Source organism: Merops nubicus, unplaced genomic scaffold, assembly GCF_000691845.1.
Source record: "Merops nubicus isolate BGI_N331 unplaced genomic scaffold, ASM69184v1 scaffold23707, whole genome shotgun sequence".
Lineage (NCBI taxonomy): Eukaryota > Metazoa > Chordata > Aves > Coraciiformes > Meropidae > Merops > Merops nubicus.
Genome location: NW_008618653.1, coordinates 1 through 24,690, shown reverse-complemented (window position 1 = coordinate 24,690; position 24,690 = coordinate 1). Strand labels below are relative to the sequence as shown.

General features: G+C 43.5%; 1 protein-coding gene across 1 annotated transcript; it reads right to left on the bottom strand.

Moving 5' to 3' along the window:
• Positions 1–5,839: 5,839 nt before the first annotated feature.
• Positions 5,840–21,001, bottom strand: TAF5L (TAF5-like RNA polymerase II, p300/CBP-associated factor (PCAF)-associated factor, 65kDa). Its single transcript, XM_008943531.1, has 4 exons — positions 20,860–21,001; positions 16,354–16,458; positions 12,913–13,637; positions 5,840–6,880 (listed from the first exon to the last, which is right to left on the bottom strand). The coding sequence occupies exons 1-4, from the start codon at positions 20,999–21,001 to the stop codon at positions 6,083–6,085; spliced, it is 1,770 nt and encodes a 589-aa protein (XP_008941779.1). The 3' UTR covers positions 5,840–6,082.
• Between the last annotated feature and the right edge of the window lie 3,689 nt (positions 21,002–24,690).

The following is a 24,690-nucleotide window of genomic DNA, read 5'->3' as shown; positions in this document are numbered from 1 at the left end:
GAAATAAAAAGAGAAAGTCATGCACCCCCTACCTCCTCCATGTCAAGGAGATCTGACTGGCAAAGACGATGGGAAGTTTAAATGCAAGATAACTTTATGTTCCAGTTTGTTTTAGGCTTCGCTTCTGTGGAAAAAAATAGCCTAAGACTCCACAACAACCTCCAGACTCACAGAGGGTTATACAGTCATCCTAAGTGCTCAGGAAATATTTGCACTAGTGGAGTGGTGTTGCTAGGAGGAAGAGAGTGCCGAAAATTCTAGCTATTCTTTTCCACTTTGTTTACCAGATGCAGATTGCTCTGCTGTTGCCTTAAGCAAAAATGGCAAAAGCAACAGCAGCCCAGCATGTAAGTCGCCAGCTAAGCTGCTCACCAATACAAAATAAATGAGCCAAAGCTGTGCAAACATGTTCTCATTTTGACTCCAGCACTGGGCTGAAGTTGTGATTTGTTAACCTAAAATACCTCACGACTCCAGACCTCAGGATGCCTGAGGTAATACACAAGTTCTGGGGTGCTGTTCTGCATGCCAGACAGATGGCCATCTTCCACGTGCAGCTGCCACTAGTTTGTCTGGAGTTGTCTTACAGTGTGACCCCAGTTTATCACTGCAGCAAGCACATGGCAGCTTCTGCCCTCATTTGCCCTCTCCTTTCTCTCTCCATGAACTGCAAAGCATCTCTAGCTGTTGCAAAGCCAGATCCGGGGCTGGCCTAAGGCAGGCATCCGAGTGGACAAGTGCTGTGCAGAGGCCAGGTGTTGTGGTTTGAGGCTTGGAATGGCGTCGTGACCTTCCAGCAACTGGGAGGACCCCGGGTGGGTGTGAAACCATTGTATTCCCTCCCCTTCCCACACACACTCTGATAAGAGGCAGGGAGTGGTTTCTTATTTCACTCCTGCCTTGGAGCTCGGAGAGCAAAGTTCTCCTTTCACTCCGTGGGACCCTGGAACCATTTCTGAGGGTTTTGTATATTTTATTTTTTGTATTATTCCCCTAATCTTTGTATATATTATTTTCCTTACCTCCCTTTTTCGTTTTCTGTTCTTTGATGAACAATATACTTCATTTTTTTTTTTTTCAAAAGTGTCTCTCGCGCTCTCTCTCGGGGGGGAGAGGCAAGTACATAGTTCTGTTCCGTGTGGGTCCTGCCCTGAACCCCTTTTTACACGGAACCAGAACACCAGGAAACTCCTTCTGACAAGAGTGGTTTCTTACCTAGTGGCCTTGTCCCCCTTAGCGTCCACTTACCTCCCCTCTAGCCACCACTTGTAGGAACTTCCTGAGACTCTCATGCAGCCCAGCCTTTGGATGCTCCAGCAGGAGCACTGCCGTGCCACCAAACAGAGCTGTGGCACTCACTGCAGCCTAGGCAGTCCACTTGCCTAAGGGTAAAAAAAGTAGAAACTGGTCTGGCACCTTCCAAATCAGAGTTCGGGATGTCTCCAGAATATCCCAAAGAATATCCTAAGATCAAAAACTTCTTTCAGGTGGAAACAGGTCGTGTAATATGCTGCAGCCTACCTGTGTTTAACAATTTTAAACCACAGAGGAAAAAAACAAACAAAACATCCAAAACAAACTCCAAGTTTGATTGAGGAAATACTTAGTGGCAATTTAGGAGAAAGAAAAGCAGCTTGATTATTTCAGCAAGTTGCCCAACCAGCCCTGCTACTCTACCAAAGCTGCTGGAGTTGGTGGTGTTGCAGGATCTGTAGCAGTGTGAAAAGAAGCATCAGAGCTGGGTGGAGCAGAAAAAGTGATAGCAAAGAAATAGAACTGGACACCATCACGGTCCTAGTCTGGTGCCCTGATACCTCTGCACCACCTCCTGTCCCTGCTTAGAGCTGGGACAGTGATAGTGGTGCATCTCCTCCCTTTGACAGTGGGGTAGAGGGACTCAGAGCTTCTTCCTCCTGTTCTCAGGCAAAGTGCCAGAGGAGCGCTGTCCATCTGCCAATACCGCTGTACACAAATTCCTGTTTTTAGCTGATCCCCCATCTGTATATGCCAAACTACTTTTGTTACACCCAGGTTGTGATAGACAGGGGACCGTGACCTCGCTGAAGGTCACAAATCTATGCAAAGAGAAAGCAATTTTTATCCTAAACGGAACTGCAAAGATCTGGACTAGGTAGGAAAGCAGGGCTACTAATAAAGCAGTCTTCTGAAGATGTTTATTCCTCCTCATGTAAGCCTCAGCTGATCTCTTCCCCTGTTGGAAAAAGATTGCAAGTTTTAGTTAGAGTAACACCTATGATACCAAGTGACAGAAATAGCTTCCACAGCTGCTTTGTTCAAGAATTTTTCACCATCCCAAGAGAATACTTCTGCAGGATGACAGACACAGTGGGTAACACCACATCTTAAACTGGGCACTTAGAATATGCCACCTCCTCTCTGCAACTGCTGCTCAGGGCTGTTTTACAGCAGCAACCAGGAAATAGAAAGCCAGATGCGTGTTTAAACTCGTGAAAAAAAGATAATCAGTACAGAGACAAATTTCACCAGTATTTTATACTTGACATACATAAAGCATGGTGAGCATTTTTGAATTATTTCAGTCAGTTTGGGCTCCTATCCAGTACTTTAAAAAAACCCAACCCATAGCTAACATGCAGCATGATGTGATAGTCTTTGGCAAGAGACATCCAGGCAGTTAATGTAACTGTCACGTCGGTGTCTTGTAATGGTACAGTTTTAGAGCCTGGCTCACTGCGAGCAACTAGACACCACTCCAAAGGAAGGCCATTTCAGGACTTTGTTGAAGAAGCCCGTGAGCCTGGAGGACTAACAAAGTCAGCAACAGTTGAAACCAGGTTAGCAGAATGGCCTGAAGTCCTTTGTTTTTTTCTCGGCGAACCCAAAGGATCTGTTAATGGATATATCATTTCTGTAAAATGTTTTTGGACTTGAAAGACATTTGTAAGGATAGCTTTTTCACAAAGGAACCGGAATGGGGAGCAACAGGATGAACTTTGGGAAGTTAAGGCATGAACAGTGTGGCAACGTGCTGCTCAGGAAATGCCAGTGTTAAAAGCAGGAAGTGCAACTTTAACATCGACCTGTGAATGGGCGCAGCAGTTTATTACTGCAAATACCTTTTCCTTTCATCAGTATTCAGTGACTAAGCATGGACTTGTACCTCAGCTTTGGCTGTATTTACTGTGGCCTGGATTACCTGGCACGTTTTGAAAGGGTATTTTGCTGTTCCTTGCCTTTATCATTTCAGGAGGTTAGGGAAGGGAACAAAATTATCAGATAACAGATGTCAAAACCAAGGAGATGGAAGCTAAACCCATCAGAGGTTATTGCAGATACACAGCCTGCAGCTTTGGAGGTCTACTAAAAATAAAAACCAAAACTCAACAAACAATACCTTTCCATTCAGATCTGCCTTGAAATTCAGCCTGTAAGTCAACTGCAGACATTTCTTATAGTCTGGATTGTTTCCTGGCTTCCTGCCTTCAAACATTTACATTCCATAAGCACCAAAAGCTGTCCACAAAGTACATACATTTTACAGGTTTGAAGCACATCATTAGTGGCATTGGTTTTCCAAGACCTCAGAAATCACTTTCACATGTTTTAGCCTATGTACGTATAATAGGATTTCCTTCCCAAGTCTCTTTACTCTTGTCACTTTTGTATGCAAAATACTTCAGAATAACCTTCAGAATAAAAAGCCCAGTTCAACTACAGATGTGAAACAGAAACTTTGTTGTCTGCCCATCTCTCCTTTACTATTTTTTTTCCCCTCTTGGTTGCTCTTTGCTCTACTTCAGGACCAAAAGTCCAGCTGCTATAAATCTAAACACTGCCCAGGACAGAGTGCAACAAACAGCAAAATGAGTTCCAGTGAACACTGGTGAGCTCTAACCTTCCTAGGTATCCACATGGGTGTTCAGCCAAGCATTTCCATACTTTTCTATGATACAAGAGCAGTCATTTCACAATTAAATCTTTGGGCTAGAATCTACAGAATCAAGCAAAACCACTCAAAACAATCACAGACACTACCGCAGGTTGAAGAATAACAATGCATTTAGTCCAGTGAGCAGTATTGGCTCAACAGATAGGAAGGAGAAGGTCTTTCTACAGACTTCCATAGCAGAAAGCATCAGCAATACAACCATCTTCCATACTTTTTTCTGCAATGCCTGATCCTGGTCTGGGACTGTTGAGCTGTGTCACACTTTTGATATACAGCAGTCAGAAGACTAGCAGTGCCACTCAACTCCAGGCATACAGAGGGTTTCTGGTACTCCCAGAGCTGAGCTGCAGTATGCACTATCGCTAATCTCAGGAAGGTCAAACCCTTTTCTGATTAAAGGTTGTGGTCATTTATCAATGTGTAAGTAGACAAAAAAAAAAAAGGCAATTGTGAGCTGTCATCTAAACTTAAGAGTGTTTGAATGTTCTCAAGAGAATTCTCCCATGAAAGGCGAGAAGGGCTGAGGGAAGCTGAAGGGAATTACCATTTAATACAGCCAGTCTGTCTAGAGGACATTAGAATTGTGCTATTTGCTCGAAAGAGGCATTTCTGAACATCAAAGCACAAAGTAAAAGCAATGCAGTGCTACAGAATGAGGCTTTCTGGTGCACAATGTCAACCTCAGGGGCTACCTCAGTCCTGCATGTGCATTTCAGCTGACCATTGAAGCTGTGTCAGTACCGTACTCTGTGACCTGGCAGGTCAGCTCTGTGGAAAGCAAGTAAGGGGATATCAAAGCAGTGCTCACGGAGCGAGCAAGGCCACCAGATTCAGCCTCCAACTGCCAAACAGCCTCTGTTGGGAGCAGTGTAGAAGCAAGCTCCTGCCCTCTCCTTCCCATTCAAGTCAGAACAAGTTTCCCAGAAAGGGACCAAACCATTTTTTTTTTTTTAAACTAAATGCTTTTAATAGAAAACAAAATACAAAATAACTCTTTCCAGAAAGCAGAAATATTTAATCTCTCCAAATGACAAACTAGAACGTGCTTTATCCGCAGATCCTTGTTGTAAATGCTGATGATTTATCTCACAAAGTGTTCATGAAACTGATATTGCAACATTTTGATAAAAATTCAACGCTGGCAGAGCTGCCTCTGTGTATGCACAATAATTTAGTAATACTATTTTTTCCAATGTCACTTCTTGTATGTCTCTCTCTCTCTCTCTCTCTCTCCTCGTCCCCCTCTCCATTGACTGCCAACTTCCATTTACGGAAATATTTCTGTGAGGTGCAGTGGTAGATTGACATGCCCCGTTTCCATCTGGAGTCCAAACTTAGCCGCCTCACTTCTATTGTGCTCTCCCTCCAGACAAGACAAGTCTTTATTACCCTTAAAGCTACCACGCTACCCCACTGTCCTCCTATCCTCAAAACACAGTGCAACCAAATTCAGAAAGATTCCTAATTAATGGAACATAAATACAAATATCACAGCTAGTACCAGGAACCAAACCCATATAACAATGCAGAGATGGGCCTCTACTGAGGTCAGACTTCCATCCTCTTACTAAAAAGAAAAACTGTATTTTCTACTTAGCCAGTCCAAAATATTCCAGAAATGCTATAGGAAGCTGTAATACTTAGGACCACTATCACTGTAGAAAATATAAAATGTTCCTTTAATAGAAAGGTCTTAAAATGCTGGTCCTCTGCAATACCAGGAAAACAAAAGCAAAACACACTGGGCCAGTAGTTCTCCACACACTCAAACCTCAGCTAACAGCAGGTAAGATGTGCCAATCAATCGATGCAGGATATTTAAGTGCAGGTCAGCAGCTTATCTGGTTGGCAGTTTCACTGGTCTGGACCAGGCCTTCTATTTCCTTAGGCTAGTGGATTTACTCCCCTTTTCCTCATCCTCACAAGTACAAGATGTACACGAATTTTCATCACTCCTCCTTTTCTCCTTATTCAACAGCACAGGCCTTTCTGCGGCAAGACGTTTTAAAAGCATTTGCATCACACTGAACATGCCTTTCAAGGGGGCAGAGGCAGAGAAGCGTTTCACAGTCAGTAATCTCAGCTTGTAATGGACTCTGGCATTCAAGACACCCACCCACTTCCCTCAGAAAAAAAAAAACAAAACAACAGTTAATGTTCCTGATTCTCTTGTGCAATTCCAGTCACTAGAAGAAGATTACAGGCCATGAACTGTACGCTCAGTACGTTATTCATCTGCCCGGTATAGACACCGACCAGTTCACTGGAAGACCCGTCTGCGGGGGCGTTGCAGTAAGTGTTCCGAATGTCCCAGACCCGGACCGAGTTGTCCATCGACGCAGAAGCAATTAAACTACTGTCGGGGCTGAAAGTAAGGCTGGTTATGTTGTCCGTGTGCCCCCTCAGCTCTTTGTAAAGAGTTCCTGACGCCAAGTCCCACAGCTTCAGCCGCTGGTCCTCGCCGGCCGACGCCAGGTACTTACCGTTGGGAGAAAAGGCCAGCGCTAGCACGGGGCCGCGGTGCCCGGTGAAGAGACGCACCGAGTTGCCTTGCTGAGTGCTCCACAAGCGCACGGTCTTGTCTGTGGAGCCCGTGGCCACGTAGTTGGAATTGGGGTGGAACTTGACGCAGTCGACGTCCGCCAAGTGGCCCGCGTATATTCGCAGCGGGTACGTCCGGTCGAACGACCAGAGCCTCGCGGTGCGATCGTGGGAGCCGCTGGCGAAGTACAGGCTGCAGGGGCTGATGTCCAGATCCCAGACGGGATAGGCGTGCCCTTGGTACAGCACAGTGTTTGTAAAGCTTCCAAGGTCCCAGTACCTGATGGACATGTCTTCAGAGCAAGACAAGAGTCCCGAGCTGTCCGAGAGGAACCTTGTGCTATACACAGGTCCGCAGTGTCCTCTCAGGATCTTCATTTCTGTGCCTGCGCTGTCGTCCTCTTCTTCCTGCTTGGGGAGGAGAAAAAGGAACAGGAAAGGAAAGCATGTTTATCTCTTAACAAATACAGGAACCACCATGAGGAAAACAGGCGGGTGTTAACACAGAAGAAGTTAGTTCAGATGGGGCACATTTTGTGCAACTCTGAGACACAAACACTGCTAGCGCATTTGCTACATCTAAAGAGATGGCAAGGTAAGGCTTTATATAAAGGTTTTATCTTCGTTCTGGGTAGCCTCATGCTCACTCCAGAAAGCACCTTAGCCTGGGACTGTATGCAAATAGGGGAAAAAAGAAATATTTTATGACATTTTCCCATTTTCTAAAAACACACGCTTATTCACTGTCTGCATTCTACTAAACTTTTGGCTAGGATGTTGAAACAGATCTTGACATCTGCTTTTTTGGTGTGGTCATTATTGGAAGTGAATCTCTCAGCAGAACACTTTTAAGATGCAGAAGGCAGGAGATGGAAAGATGAAGCACATTTGGTAAGCTGTCTGCTGGACATTCCTTCTCAGCCTCACATGTGAACAGAAAACCAATGAGGCCCTAATATATATTTTTTTTCTATGCAAGCTCTATTAGGATGCTTTCAAATCCTCACCCTTCAAGAACAGCAAATGTATGCAACTTATTTAGGTCAAAGGATCTATTTTGGGGTAGGAAAAAAACTGAATAATCAGAAAAAGGATGGCACTGGAAACCTTTTTATCCCGTAATTCTCCAATTCAGATACCAGGGCAGACAGTCAACAAGTAAAGGCTTTCATGTTTAAAGACTGTTCAGTAAGCTGTGCTAAAGGAATCTCCCAGTGGAGGCTGAGAAGCACCTCTGAACACTCAAAGGCTACAGACTGCACAAGTTTCAACAAGTCTCATCTCAAGAGAGTGTTCTTGCCTGAGAAGCTGGGGTCTCACTGGCAGAGAGCAAGATAACCATGGCTTGGGGTGCACTTGTCTAGTAGCTTGAGACCACCTTCCCTCAGAGCTGTCAGGCAGACACTTCTCCTCAGTACTGAATCAGTAACACTCACACACGGTCCATCTCTGCACATCAAATTCAACACGATGTCCTTTTGTTTGTGAGCAGCCCCTTTAACTTTTATCACTGCAAAGTGGCCTGTTTCCTGCAGAAGGAGCACTTCCTGACCCAAGAGGAAACCCAGCTCCCCAAGGCTGTCCGAAACCAGCAGGAAGTCAATACGACCTGAGTGGCTCTCTTGGCTGACACATCTCCCATCCCTCTGACCTCGAGACCCACAGACAGTTTTGCTTCAGACAGCAATAGCCCTGGAAGCCCTTCTCCCCAAGAGGAGAGCAGGCTCTGGCTAAGCTACCTCACTGCCTTTCTCCATCTGAACTGCATGCTTAGCAGTAGGCAGCCAGGCACATTTTGCAATGCTAATTCTCTCCAGAGCAGCCAGTGCCTATGGGAGTTTTATAAGGTGGCTGGGAGCCAACTACATCTCTGCTATGGAGGTGAGGCAGAGAGAAACTGCAGGCTCCAGCACGCAAAACCCCATTCTTATTCAAATTGCTTTTCCTACCTCAGATAGAGCACTGCTCGCTGGAATCCACAGCGTCTCCAGGCTGTGCTACCACATTAAAGGAGAGCAGCTGATACCTGCAGCATTTTATACTATTTAATTATCACCATAAGATTCCTGATGAGTTACCAGTGGAAGCCCATTCAAGTTACCAATATTGTACTACAGTTTCTGTAAATTATGCAAGTCCAGGTACTTAATTTTATGCCTTCAGATTCCTACAGGGCTACTTGGGCTGTCTGCAAGCACATACTCTCTCACAAGCACCTACTCTTTGTGTATTACAGTAGCAGCTTTTTTGACAATGCCTTCTGCAGCACTCAAAACCACACTGTGATATGGTCACAGGTAGCAAATATTATCTTTGACTTCTGTTTGACACCCACTTAGCATAACAACTGCACACTGCTGTTACAGCTCACCAAAAATGGTATACCTACAATGCTTCTGAGTCACTAGATTTTTTCGTTTCCTCCCTATCCAAGATAGTCTGCTGCCCAGGTCAACAAAGCAGCTGGAAGTGCAGCCACAAAACTACTGCCTTGCAGAACCAAGCTTCATTTTTTTTTGCCAGATCAAGCACACTCTGCCTTGCTTCCCAAAGCTACTACCATGTAGGCGAGCAGCAGCGGCTACAGAAGGGAACTGGTATGATAAATCAGCAGGGAGGCAGGGAATCCCTCTTCAGAATACTTTTTCAGGAGTCTGATTTCATACACTGAATACGCTTCCTGGATATAATGTAACACTGGGCACTACCCAGAAATCCATTAGCTCCTTCTGAAGTGGTAAGCATGAACAACTTGCATTTCCCTGGGCCGGACAAGAAACTGAGTTATATAAGCCTATTTTAATCAATAATCTACACAAGCATTAAAAACTACCTTTTATTTCAATATCCATTTTGAAAAGCACTACCAAAACAGATTCTAAATAATTGGATAGAACTGGAAAATCTACAAACACTACTAAGATGATCTAAAAAACCAAATTTACTCTTCAACAGTGAACAGGAAATCTTCCCGAGCAAGTACCAGAGTCCCAAAAATTAAATGATTATGAAACTGAAAAGAAGAAAAATGTTGGTATGTTTTGTTATACAGGACACCTTCCAAATGATACACCTATGGACAAGACTGACGAACTCTTCAGCTGTTACTTACATCAGTAACACATTTTGCATGACAGTCATTTGGACTCAGAAAAATATTTACTGGTGATGCATGTAACCTTGTGAGGAGGAAACATTATCTGGCTGACAGAAATTATCTTGATCTTCCACCCAGCATAAGCCTCAAGGTAATGAGCGAGCCTCAAAAAGCAACAACGATAACCTCAAAAAAATGAAACAAATCTCATGTCTCTCTCTCTTATTTTTTTCTGACTAATAACAGCTTTCCCTGGGCGTTGTCAACTCTCTGATCCTGCAGTGTGCTCTTGAGATGTCAAGAGGGAAGATCTCTTACCTAGGCTCTCCTAGCAGGGAAAAAGATGAGGGAGCGAGTATGACAGCTCTATCTGCAGGACATTTCTTACTGCTCTTTCCAGAATTCCCTCCCATCAGCATCATCCCTGCTCATTCCCACTTGAAGGACAACTGCTGCTCAAAAGCAGAATCTTAGAAGCAGAGCTGAATGGCATCAGGTCTTTGTCTTTACAGAATTTAAAGGCTGCCACTCTAGCAGTGTGGAACAGAGTATTATTTTCCATTGTTGATTTATGTAGTCCCAGCAACAAATATGGAAAAATTGCAGAGACAAAAACAATACATCCATTTGCACAGATGCAAAATTGCATTTTTATGCTGGACGTTAAGTAAGAGAGACTATAAAGTGGCATTTGTGAGATGCTACTACACAAAATCACAATTACTTTAATCCCAAAATAGTAAGCCTCTCCTATTTCCAAGAAGCCACACAACACGGCTGAAGTGCACTGGGGCATGACACTGAGAAAAATTCACTAAAACTGCACCTAGAAGATGGCTTCAACTTAAGTGACAGAAAGGCTTTACATGCACTAGGAAAAAACATCGTTCTCTAACCCTTTTTAGCAAGTCTTTTACATGGATACAAGCTGGAGCACAGGAAGTTCCACCTCAATGTGAGGAAGAACTTCTTTACTGTAAGGGTTCCAGAGCACTGGAACAGGCTCCCCAGGGAGGTTGTGGAGTCTCCTTCCCTGGATGGATGTGTTCCTGTGTGACCTGTCCTAGACTAGATGGTCCTGTTCTGACAGGGGGGTTGGACTCAAACTCCAGAGATCACTTCCAACCCCTAACATCCTGTGATTCTCAACTTCATTTTTATCTCTTGCTTTTACAAAAAGAGTTAATAAACCCAAGAGTGTAGTTTCAGTGCCACCTGAAACAAGGTCCACTCATAGAATTATTGGATAGTTTTAGACTTCTGTATCTTCATAAACAGAAGGACCTATTGGCTTGCAGCAAATCAGAAACCAAGCTGAAGATCAATTATTTCAGGCATTATTATTTAAATACAGTACCCAAAGCTAATTACACAACACAGAAATCAACCAAAACAAAGACAATTAAGAAAAGTCACAAAACTCAGCCAAGTTTAACATCCTCCTAAGTTATCCTAAACTCACTGAAGTAAGGTGTAAAGCACATTGAGTTCACAGCCAGCTGAGTTACCGATGTCCGCACCCCGGGGAGGAGGCTCTTGTTTGGTCTGTCTCCCTAGCTGTGACTTCCACTCCTGTGGCACCCAAGCAGGTGCCAGTCTGTTCCCATATGTGACCTCCCAGGTGCCTCTGTGTTTTTATTTTGGGCTTCCAGAAACTGGAATTTCTTTCCTGTGTAGTCAATAGGCTTTCAGTTGCATTTGGGACACATAACCAGTGGTGCGTTTAGGCTGGCATCTTCTCTTAACTTTCTTAACTCTGAACTACTGATCAGGTCACTATTCATTTTGTCAGTGGTGGAAGTTATTCAGGACAATGACAACTTGTATGATCTCTGCTGGTCTTTGAACAGTTTTTGGGTTTCCACTTGTGCACCAGTACTGCAGCATACACAAAATATTAAATAGCCAAGAAGAGCCATTTGTACTCCAGCTTCTATGGCAGTTTCATAATTCACGTATGATATGCATGTGCCCACATGCCCAAAAAAAAAAAAGCTAATACACACTGCTGACAACCTGGCAAAATCTCACTTTTTTATAGCCTGGAGCCAAAGGAGGCGACCTGTTGATTTACCAGAGAAACTCTCCTCTGTTACACGTTACTGACATTTGGTTTCCATGACAGACAATACACAGTCACGTGGCCTATGAACTCCTGTAGCTTAGAACAAAACCAAGTCCATAGCTCCATCGTGGGCTCGTCTTTACCCACCCACCTGCTCGCTCTGCAGGATGGGTTAACCTGGGAAGCAGTGAGTGTGCCACTGTGCTATCTCACCTGGATTACTGCCTCTGCTGCTCCAGCTGACTAACAAAGCAAGGCCCAACCATAGATCTCTGCGCACAGCAAGCACACTTCCAAAATAAACAAAACCTTGCCACTAGGTATTTTTTGAGAAGAAAAAACAGTGAAAAAAAGCACGTTTCACCTCCTAAGTACCCAACACAAGAACAAACCAGTTTTGGGCTTTTTTTCCTTCAAGAGGGGAGTGATTATGCAAAGGAAGAGTCACAAATTCTGATCTCTAACCAGATATAAGGTGCTACGTGGGCAGCTGTGGCGCAGGGGAGGAAGGGCGTGACTAAAAGGAAAAAAAAAAAAAATAAGAAGAGTAAACTAGAAGATGCCATCTAGCCTTGCATGTGAAGGCACACACATCATCGTCCTTGCCTCCAGCACTCCAGAGTGGGAGCCTCTGAAGCTTCTACACTGCAGATTCCTCAACAGAGACATTCTGCACGATTTTTTCCATGCTAACTCCTCACGTCTGGTTAAGGTGACTCCTGAAATACAATTTTGCATTTGGACATCTTTCCTCCTTCCTGAGGCCTCAAATCAGCTTCCTTTCCCTCTTTCCATACTTTGTCTCTATTTTTATCTTCCTGCAACTCTCCCCTTCTCTCCACCATTCTGGCTGGTTGTTCTGACCTCTTTCATCCTAGTTTTCATTCACCAGTGTGTTTTTACTGCCTGCACCCCCTTGTTTCATCTTCCCATCCGTAAGAAGGCTTTATTCTCACCAGAGAAGGAGAGGTAAGAACCTGTTCTTACTGCGCTGCCTGCACACCGTCAGCTGTTTGAGGACAGGTGGAGGAGGGAGGACTAACGCCTAGGACTAACAATGACCCAAGCACAAACTCGCTGCACCTCAGTGCAGCACTGACAGCCACTGCAGGGCAGAGTAATGATGAGAGCAGGCTAGACGATTTGTGCATCAAGGCAGATGGGTTGTGGAACAGGCTCACAGTCCACTCTAACTCCACTAGATTCTCCACAACACATGCCCAAAATGCCTCGTCAGAAAGGGTAGGGGGAAACAAAAAAAACCACGAGTATCCAGACCTCCTCATCCAGGATGTCACAAGCCAGACGGATGCGGGACACGTCAACGAGGTGGGGCTCAGATTTTAACTTCTTGGAACGCAGGCTCCACAGCTTCACACAGGAATTATCGAACCCAGCAGCGAGCAGCTTGCTATTTGGTGAAATCTCTGCAGTGTTCAGCAACTGCTCCGTGTTGTAGAAGGCATAGAAACAGATGGTCGTTAAGGAGGGGGGCCCATCCTTGACACGTTTGATGCTGTCCTGCAGTAAATCCAGCGCCGCCTCGTTCTGCAGGATGGAAGCTGGCACCTCGCTGGGTTCCAGCCCGTTGCTCTCATTGCGTGAGGAGCTCCCACCGGCGTAGAGCTGGTAGTCAGTCCTCTTGGCAGGCTGCACATCCAGGTGAATGTGCAAGGTCAGGACTTTGCACAGGGCGTTGTTGTTGTCACTTTGGAGGTAGCGAAGAAGGTAGTTGTAGCTGTCCTCTTGAAGGCGGACGACGTATTTGTTGTCCAGAAAAGCCCGGAGCTTCAAGTTGGACAGGATATCTTGAATAGTCATGGTAGTTTGCAACTGCTCAATGATATCCTTCTGGCTGGCATTCTGCAAGAACATGCCATGGAAGCGGCTGTAAAAACTGTCCACTGTGCTTTTTAGGCCATTCTGGACCATGTTCAGATGGAGGTAGACGAAGAGGGGATACAGAAGAGGCATCACTTCATGGCTGTGCTGAGAATCTGAATCTATATAAAAAACAGCAACAAACTTTGAATAATTTCTGAATCCAATTTCTACTGGAAAGAAAACAGAGCAAGGGCAATTACTACAAAAAGCTTTGACAGGGGCATCAGAGAGCAAGCAAGAGGAGACTTTTGTTGGTGCATCCCAGTGAACCTCTTCTGTCACCTGAAGGGGTTACACAGTACCTACTACAGATCGGCACAGAGATCTGCAAGTCAGTGAGGGACCCTGTCAGAACAAACTGCTGAGATTTCAAAACCTTTTCTAGGTGTGGGCCAGCTGTTAAAATACCACCTCATAAAATACATGATAGTTGAATTTTTCCCTATTTTATTTAAGAAGAAAAACTATGCCTTATTTATTGCTTTAAATTTTACTCATTATATTTAAAATAGTATTTAGCATATTTAAGTCAAAATTATTTACCTAGCTTGCATGGGCCTGAACTTTGGCACCTTTTTTTTTTTTTCTTTCCTCTTTGATAGAACTTGCATGTGGTGTTTTGGATGGAACTGATGTGTCTCCAGGGGAAAGGAAGCTACAGGTTTCCAAAAGGCACTGCAATACGCTGCACTCTTGTTCTATTTCTGTGCCTGCTCATGTGCACGCTTTCTGTCTCTCTGCCAAGGCAAATCCCAGCAGTAATTCCTAGTACATGGTGTAACAAACTCCCAAACTCCCGATTAGGCTGTGCTGTACCTTGCAGAGACTAATCTGTGCAACAGCTCCACCCTTCCTTTACCAGCTCCTGGGGGCTGTCTCCTTCCCCAGTTCAGCCTGCTGCAGGGAGCTGTCGGGAGCAGAGCCCTGCTGCAGAACACCGTGGCAACACACAGGGCCAAAACAATGAGTACAGAGGGACCAAATGGTCCAAATTACTGGAACAAAACAGGCACTGCTGATCCTCAAATAGCATTGCTGGCCTTCAAACGGCATTGCTTCTTTTCAACAGCTTCTTCCCTCCTGCCACTCGTCAATACACATTCTTTCCCCTTCACCTTCCCACTAGGTTATTTTCCATCTCCTGTTGAGCACTCTTCCAGATGTTCTCTGGTCCATACTGTACTTCTCTCCCATTTCTATATGAGTAACTGCAGAGTTTAACTGCAGTGGTTTGCAGCATATATACACATATTTACATACTTAGGTATCGTTCTCCTTTCTGTCTCACCGAAACTGGGCCAAAGCCAGTGAAACCAGTGGTCAGTATGTAGTAAAAGCTCTAAGCAGCCACCCAGTGCTCATTTCTCTGCAGGTGCTCTAGTCCAGAAATGCAGCAAGGGGAAGGAGATGGAGAAGCTGGCAGAAGCAGGAACAAAGAAAATATTCTCCAGGAACACATAAAGGAGCTGTTACAGTCTGTATAGCCTGGGGAAGAATAAGGGGTATCCAACTGATGCCTTCAGTACCTGATGGGCCATTATGGAAGAAGCGAAGCGAGACTCTTCTCAGGGGTGCTCAGTGAAAGGACAACAGGCAAGCTGCTGCAAGGGAAACTCTTACCAAATTGCTCAACCCTGCAGCTGGGGTGCAGAAGTGCAGAGAAATCTCCACACTTTTTGATTTTCAACACCTGGCGGGACAAGGCCCTGTGCAACCTGATCAAACTCTGATCCTGCCCTGCTTTGAGCTGCTAGTTGAACTAGAGACCTCTAGAGTAATTCCTAAATTATTCAGAGGGCCTAGTCTTCCACCCACTCCTCAGTGCTCCTGGGGGAAGGAATCACAGAAATGGGATGTGTCCTGCTATGCTTTGTGGCTGGCTGGCAAGTTATTCCCTTGCAGGAATAGCTGCAGTTCATGTGTGTAAGAAATCAAAACTAAGCAAGAGGGACAAAAAAGATGAAAACAGTCACCCTGAACACCAAAACCATGCCAAGCACTTCCCCAAGAGATAATTAAGGCACTTAAAGCACCACACTTCTCAAAAACCTAGTCCATAAAGATTTACCCCCAATACTAAAGTATAGTGGTGTTGAACTACTCTAGGTGGCAAAGCTAAGGCTGCACTGTTTTCTGCCTCTGCCTTCCTGCCCGCCTCCTTTCCCTTCCCTTCAACAACTATCAGGAATATTAAACCCACTGTTATGCTTACTGGGATCAAATTCCTCCTATCTGCTTTCTTCTTCCCACATTTGGGACTCATAGAAGAAATAAGGAAAATATCAGGAATAACTTATTTAATTATCAAAACAATACTTTTAAAAAGAAAAATAATTTTTGCCTTCTGCATCACACTACAGAATACGAATTTTTTCACATCCCATCATAGAACTCCAGTCTTGAAATCAGTACGGATAAATTTAAGGGAACAAACCCTAATCTAGACCATCACAAAGATAAGCCAGTTATGAATAAAATTTTAAAAAAACTAAGCTAGGAAACAGCAGAGCACTGCACATCTTTCTAAGCTGCCTGCCTGTCACATAGAACACTAATCTTCCTTCTTGTCCTGTGTATGTACGCTGTTGTCTAGAAGATTCACAATGGCCAAATGCTTGAACAGTCAGCTATCTACAAAAGCCAAAGGTATTCAGCATTCAAACAACAACAAAAAAAAGGAAAAAATATTTCTAATTGTAGTAATGGAAATCTCAAAACTAGAAATCAAAAGATTCTCAGAGACGTGATATTAAGTTGTATTATATTGTCCTTTACTCACTGAAGTGACAGAAAAACATCCAGATACTCTCCTCTCCCTTGCTTCCTGATATTTACCTGTGAGAAAATTGCGTAATCGTCCAAACTGTACTTCATATTGCTGTGGCTCCGCCAGGCAGGGAGCTGCAGACACAACGCTGGCACAACCAGATTCAGACTGGACTGTGAAACAGAATAGAGTAGAAATTAAACAGAGATTTAAGCAGTTTTGCACGTGTGTCTGGAAACAAAGCTTCTTATAAAACCCAAGGTAATGCAGCCACCAGGATGATGTTTCGTCTTTCAAACAGCCCAGGGATGACAGTCTGAAGCATCTAATCATGGCATTCACTAACAACCCAGGCAGATCACCAATGAGAAAGTACAGCTTAAAATAAAACACCTAAAAAATCTCAGCAGCTCGCCTGCTTCCCCCAGAATACAATTTTAAGTTTTAAAATACAACCTTAAATTCCCAAGAAATTCAGAGTAACATTGTCACAGATCCCCCAACAGTTTTACAGGATACTCACTGATTTTACTACCTTGGACTCAGAAAAGATGAGGAATATAGTCTACAAGTTCCTCCAAAACAAAGTTTCTTTTTCAGTGGGACCCACCAACCATGGTAGACAGAAGGTTTGCAGTAATACTACCTCAGAGGCTCAAATTCCTTGTTCCAGACATCATCAGTTGCAACAAATGATAATCATTATAACTTATTAGTCTCCTGGATGTGATGCTGAAAACACCCCAAATCTCTAAGCAAACACTTAGTTTTTAATCAGAACATGTCCTCTTCTCTGAGCATTTTAGGTTAAGGGGCAGTTGGTATCTGACCATAAACTCAGTTGTTAATGTCTCCCAAAATGGTGATAAACTGATTTTTCAGAATGAGCACCAATTCTGGCAAAAGTTGTTCTGAACTACATAGAAGAGGAATTGACTTCTTCTCAGGCACCAAACCTTTGCTCTAAAACCTTATATAACTCCTCAGAATCCAATGGGGGACTTTGTGCAAGTTTACAGACATCAACCAACATACCCTAAGCATATACCAGTGATCAGAAACACAAGTTACAAAACTGCAACTAATACGTTTGTCGTCTCTTTTAAGAAGAGTATGGAAGGGCGAGGAGTTTCACTGTTTTCCTTTCCTAATTCTTATTCAATTCATAACTGTTTTCCCCCTCAAAAAAACTATTTTCATTACTCTCAGCTCCAAGTTCTTTCAGCCTCCCCTGCCCCCACCTTTCCATCTCTCTTTGCCTTCCCGCTACTGACCATCGCTTTTTGTTCCAGCATTTGGCTCATGCACAGAGGCACAACTCTGAAAGCCCTGGAAGTCTATAAACAACATCATCAAACGTCCACATGCAAAGAGAGATAGGCCAGCCTCCAGCTCATCTCAATGCTTCTAATTAGAGAGATCAGCACACAGTATACCGGCAGCTTGTCGCTAATCTTCCTTCCCTCTCCCTCTGCTAAGACACAGGTCTATCTTCTTCTAGAGCTTATGGAAATGCAGGAGCTATGTTTACCAGCTCTCCAGGGCAAGCCCAATCCAGCTTCAGAAATGGAGAGCTGGACTATGCTCATCATGCCCTCACAGGAAAAAACAAACAGATTCCAGCACAAATACCCTGTCTTCTCTCAAACGAGATCAGAAATTAACACATCTAACCTGTTGAGCACTACAGATACACTGTGCTTTCTACAGCCTGGCTGCTTCAGAAACTAAAGCTGGTAAGAATTCCAGGCTCAGTAACTGGTTTTACTTAACAGCTACAATAAAAAACTCTGCTATTCAGAGTTAAAGTTTAATATAAACAATATTTAGCATGAGAAAGTAAAACCGCATGCATGCACATGTATTAACTAAAAAACGCTTAGTGACTGTTTTCAGTGTCACCCACACTATTCATTGTAAAAGCAAAATAAAACAGACACACAAGGGCTTGTCTTTTACGCTGTGTCACAGGGTTACACACAAGGGTCAACTCTTCACAGCATTCCAGTGGTTTCATGGAATGGCTTGCCATCTTGCTCACGCCATGCAAGCACAACTTACTGTCCTTGCCTTTACAAAGTGCTCCCTCCATGCCACCTATTCAACTTTCTCTGCATAAACAACTTAATTCAAAATTAAGATGTAGTTCATGCTTCAGAAAGAGGAACATGGTTTTGTGTATTGGCTACAAGTGGCATTGCCTCCAGCTAACAAATGCAGGGCTACTCTAAATGCTGTTTAACAGCAGCTGATTCCTCTTTCACATGAGTGCGAGGACAGGGCATTTCAGACAGTCCTATGTGTTGATAGTATACAATGGGCAATATTAAAGGAATCTGTCCCTTAGTCAGTTCTTTTGTCTTCAAATATACTTTTAGTTTTCTACAGAAACAGGAGATCGTCACTAGGAAGCTCTGGGCTGTACTTTACTGCAGATGCCATCGGAAAGGGTGCTAGATTATCTCATCTGGGCTCCCTTTCCCATGAAAGGTTGGACCAGATGATCTTTTGAGGTCCCCTTCCAAACTGACCTGCTCTACAATTCTAACAAAGCAGAGCTGTACAAACATAGCAAGTATATGAAGCAATGGAGAAAGGCTGAACTCAAGAGACTCTGGAAGAAGATAAAAAAATGCTGAGGTAAAACTGAGAAACAAAACTACATAAAACCAAAAGCAGAGGACACTTTTCACTCTTAAAGAAAAAAATCACAGAATTTAAGACAGAAATAACCAACTCTCCCATTTATACAGGCTGGTTAATTTCCAAGTCAAACAAAAGAAAAGAGATGAATAGAAAAAGCAAGGTGAGTTTTGCTAAAGAATGAGCAAAATCTTGAGAAAACAAATTTGACTGTCTTCCCCAAAATAAAGTCATGCAGGCTTTAGAATCTGGTCATTTTTTACTCAGTTTGCAAAACTAAGATGACTGCAGCAGAAAGTACATTCAGCCTCTGCTGTCACAGTAAGTACAAGCTGGGATTTTCCTTTTCCAACAGTCATTCATGGAACTGCAGCATACTCACCGACAGCTTACTACAAGCATGTTTGACAAGAAGCAGTAAGCAGCTGAATACAGGAGAGCAGACCATTTTCAGTTCAAATTAGAACTGATGAGTAAGTTCTGAATCACCATCCATAAAACCCTTGCACTTGCAAAAGGATACAGACTAATAACAAGAAATTTAGTAATACTATTTGGTGCAGGTTATTAAAAAGACAAAACCCAATCACACACTAATTCATACTCTTTATTGAAATATTTTTTTTTTCTGCACCATGCTATATGTGAATGCAAGAGTTTGTAATTCAATTTGTCTCTCCTACTTCAGATAGACACTCTTGTGTCCTCCTGGTATGGTTGGTCCCAAGTTCTAACCCCATTTCAAGACTGACCTTTCTACCCAACTCTGCTGTAATAACTCCCATCAAAAACAATTCAGCACTTTACTTTGGTTTCATTCCTTCCCCATCTCCCCCAGTATTATTTTAGTTACAATAAACTTCCAAGAGCTACTCTGAAAACAGCAAGGAAATTAAGAGTACTGAGAAGATGTAAGTCACTTCTATTAACAAAATAATACCCTATTTTCCTTCAAGTCCCTGAGAGCGTCAGCCTGGACATTTACCCACAAGTCACTCACCTCTGGATTGTAACTATGGCAAAATGCTCTAGAGGTGAAAAGAGCTGTTCTGGCATCTAAGCTTATCTAGCTACATGCACAGACTTACACAGTATTGTCAAATCAAGTTGTATCACAAGTAACTCAGTTCACCAACTTCAGCCTGTGAAACCACCACAATCTAAGCACAGTTTTGTTAACGGAAAACACTTCCTCCTTGAATTCTCGCCCAAAGGTCATCCCAGTATTCTTTATTACTTTTACAAGTAAATTCAGTATTTATAACCTCCATATTGCTTGCATCCTTTCAGTATTTGTATGTGCTCAAGCACTAGTGGAGTTTGTTATGACATAATTATAATCACAGACATGATTTAAGAAGTAGTGGAGCAGGATTTGAAAGACTTTAAGAAAGAGCAGAAAGGACACATGGGGAAATAAACTGTCACATCCACTGAAGGACTAGTTGGTGTTTTTCTCTTTTTTCCCTCCCCCCTGCCCTCTGTGACAGAGCAGGGATTTCACGATTAGAAAGCTGTCTAAGGCTGAGAAAGAAACAGCCTCTATCACATTAATTTCACATGATACAGCTCTCCTGGAGTACAACGGTAGAACAGAGTTTCCTGCTTCTACTTAATTCCTCATCTAGGTTCTTCTCAACTCCATCCCAAAGCACCACTACTCATATGCTTTGGGATTCAACACATGCATTTCCCACTACCCTGACCTGGTATGTCAGCCTGCTGTTTCACTGACCACGAGCCTCTCACCCCTGTTACACTTTCATCCTTCAGAAGTTCATACTCATGCCAACTTCACTCTGGGAAATGTCCTTATTTCAAATGGAGACCTGCCCATAAGTGCACACAAATACACATAGCTACCAATATATAATACTTACACTTGTCACAACTCTGCCAAAAAGCACGTATGGAAAACGTGATAGGATTACCTGTGAGATTAGCTGCCATCTCTTCAGCAGTCTGACACAGCCTCAGCCCTTGTTTTAGGGGACCTTCTGAGTCCACGTACTGACGGCGCTTGAGGTAGCAGGACACTGCCATCTGAATCTGCTCTGTGCGTACGCGTTTCATGACCTCAAAAGAAAAGAAAGAGATGAGGCTCTTACTGTGCAGGTACAATCTGCAGCCACCACGGCTGTGCTAAAACTGATAGTAAACAAAGGGCTCAGTATTTTCACTGCTGAAGTCAAACAACTTCACTGCTGAAGTAGGAAACAAAACCTTTAGGCATTTGCCTCCCAGTAATAATGCATAACTAGGCACTGTGAATCAGATCCCTACAGATATTTTATTGTCTAATTCTACTGATTTCACTGAGGAATCAAAAGTACTTTGAGGATTCTGGCTACAACTGCAGTGGTGAATGGAAAGATTTGTTTTTCTTAGAAGTAACTCATGAAGACGGAACATTTCTCCACCTTGCTTTCTTACAGTAGCAGTTTGGGCATTCTTCAGTCAAGTTCTGATACCTCTGGTTGTTCAACCAACAAAAGAATTCCAGAAGAGTCAACGGAATGAGAAATTTCAGAACTGTAATGCTTTAAATAGTACACCCGCCTGGGGAGCCCAAGAAGCAACAGCTTATCACCTGAACTTAAAGGTTAGAGCCAGACTTTTGGCACCCCAGTCAGGTAAGTCCCCAGAAAACAAACAAACAAGGACAATAAAACAAAAGCAGAGCTTTTTGCCTTTTTCACCTGTCCCCATCTTTCTAGATTTCCCTCCTACAAAAGTTAAAGCAAAAAAAAGTATCCTTTGAAGTTTCCTTTATATAAATTTTCAAAGCCATCCTCACAAACACCACTTGGTAGTATCTCAAAACCAAAAGGAGACCAATGCCAGCTTTTAGCCTCTGTCTTGGAATAAAAGAACCTCAGTAAGATGAGTGCAGTAGCTCCCTTGCTATTTCAGTAGTCCCTGACTGCCACCAGCTCTGCACAATAGCCATTGGTTTTACATAGTAGTTTAGATAACCTAAAAGGTTTTAAATAAAGCAGAATTAAGCAACAGTTTTATTCTGCAAGAATAGTAGGTAGTCTGCCTCAAGATAGTTCTACACTTTGGAGTCCCATCACCAGAGAGCGACCTGAGCATGTTTTATGAGTGCACACACTTTCTGGTTTGAGTAGCTAAATCCAATGAAACAACTTCTCAGAGAGACAAGGATGCCCTTCCCTCCCCTTGTAAGAATCGTATTTCTAATAAAATGGCAGCTTAAAAAAATATGATCATAAATGAGCCTTTTCTAATATCCATGCACACTTTAGTGCTCCCCCCAGTTGTTAGAACAATAAGCCCTCTGTCAAGTTCCAAGCAGACAAGGATATAAGTTTTCAGCAAAGAATACTTTAAACAGACATGTGGAATTGCAAACCCGAATGCTTGGGCAAAAAACCTTTAAAATATTTCCATTTGTTCTCACAGGTGAAATAACTGTTGAGGGTGGGAACGGAGCATCAACAGGTGTGCAGTTTTCAAAGACAGACCCATTAAAATCACGAGTTTCAACCACAATCTTTTCCACTCCAAAAGCAAACTTCCTTTTCATCTTCCTTGCAATTAAAGAAATTATATCTGAGTACTACACTGTCTCAAATACACCTTTTTCTGCTGCACAAAACTGCAGGAAAGACAGAACAAAGACCACGAAGAAGGCTGGACACGGGGATGGACCAGTATCTTAATGACCTCATAAAAAACACCCTTAACTAAGCTTTGCCATCAATTAGATTACCATTCAGCAGCACAGACTCATGTACAAATGACTCGCCCAGGTCCACACTAATGCCTCTGCGTGCAGTCTGCCATACAGTTTAAGTATGGGCAGAAACTTAATCATATTTGAGATGCTGTCAACATGGAAGGGGGATCTCAACAGGGAAGCTCCCAGTTTCTTCAGCCAGGGCTAGCAAAGCCATGCTTGCAGCTGCTTTATGCAATCTGTACAGTTCCTTGTTCCCTTCAGATACCTTGCATGCTCCTCCTGCAGTCACAATAGTGGGTGTTACGGGCAGTAGCTCCAGGAGATCTCTTTCCCGACTCCCGGGTGAGAAAACAGGAGCTACCTTACAGAAAATGCATCTTCACCAAGAAACACCCGTAAGCATCAGACACACCATCACCCCTACTTTCATTTCAGGTCTTTCTTTTTTCATTCACTTTGCCTCTATCCTTCACCCTCAGCATTACAAAGAGCAATGTCACAGGAGCAGGGAAAGCATTCGTGAACACTGCAAGAACAGCAAGCCAAATATTCCTAAGAATATTCTTTAACAAGCTCTCAAAATTAGAGGATATCATAAAATAAACATAAGGACAACCTGCCAAAATGCCTTTAGCTGGGTTCAAGCTGAGCCAGTTCACAACAGATCAATGATGCAGAATTTAAAGGCAAAAAAGGATATCTGCCATTTTAACCTTCAATTGATTTTAAGAGTCTAGCTCTGACCAACTGAAGATAACCTCTGAAACATGAAACAAACTGAAAGCATATAGTGATCCCTGTCCATGCCTGCAGAAAGCTTGGAAGAATTGTTCACTAGCCCCAGCTGCCTCGTTCTTCTCAAAGTGCCAGAGAAAACAATAAATACTAAGACCATCAACTATTTTTACCCATAAGCAAAGCACATAAGAGAGAAGAAAGATCACATGGGGAGTCTGCACAGCTACAATGCAGTATTTTCTGCAGTGTCACAAATTGGAGCACACACACACACACAAAAAATATCAGGTTAATTCTTTTTGAGGAAGCAAAACCACTGAAGAAATCCAGAAGAGAGGCCGATCATACAAAACACATCAGCAGTTCCTCTTTCCTATAAAAGCTGGAAATAAGCTGCGTACTAAGCAACAGGCCAAGGAAATTAATTTCTTGCCCACGCTACATCTTGGGTACAGGTTTAGGCAGATTCTGTGTCCTTCAAATATTACTAATGTAGACATAGAAAAACAAGAGATTGAAAACCAACATTGGAAAGGCTGCTTTTGAAGACTTTGCACTCCTGTCCAGATGCTGGCATAGCAGTCTCCTACTCCCAATAGGCCATGGAAAGATCTGCAAGTATTACAGAAGAACCGAGGACAAGCAATCTTAAAAAAATCAAAGCACACCAACCAATACACAACCCACAAAAACAGATTTTGAATGTTCTCAGGCCTCAGCTGTGAACAGAGAAGTACTGTCCTCTATCTCATGACCACAGGTGAGATCTGGAGTCTACCAACAATAGTAAATCACCTCATTTTTAATTCTGTAACATTAGGTTAATCTAAGATGTTTAAAAATTCAAAATAAGCAAGATAAAGATAAACTGATATGAAGCTAACCATGAACCTAGAGCCAAGGGACTTCACATGCACAGCAGCTGCAATACAGAAAAACACACACGCAAACACGGCAAGTGGACACGGAGACACAGTGCGGTGCTGGTGCAAAACAGAAGTGCTGCAGAGAGCAGGAGCCACGGAGAGGGCCTCTGCCTGAGCACTGGCGTTCACTGAAAGAGGCAGAACGAGGACAGCTGGGGTTTTAGGAGAGCCTGCACCCACTTCCATCGGACCGAGACTTGGCCCACCCTCCCCAGATGAAGCTTTGCCAATTCCACAGCGGGTCCTTCCCCCTCTCCGCAGGCAGAGCCAGAGAGTGCGCTTCACCCGTTTGATGTCCTCTGCGCCACCCGGGCCGGACGCGCTCTGCTCTTGCCCACGCCCGTCCTGACCTCCAGCCCCCAGGCCTTGAACCCTCCTCCTCCGAGCGGGCC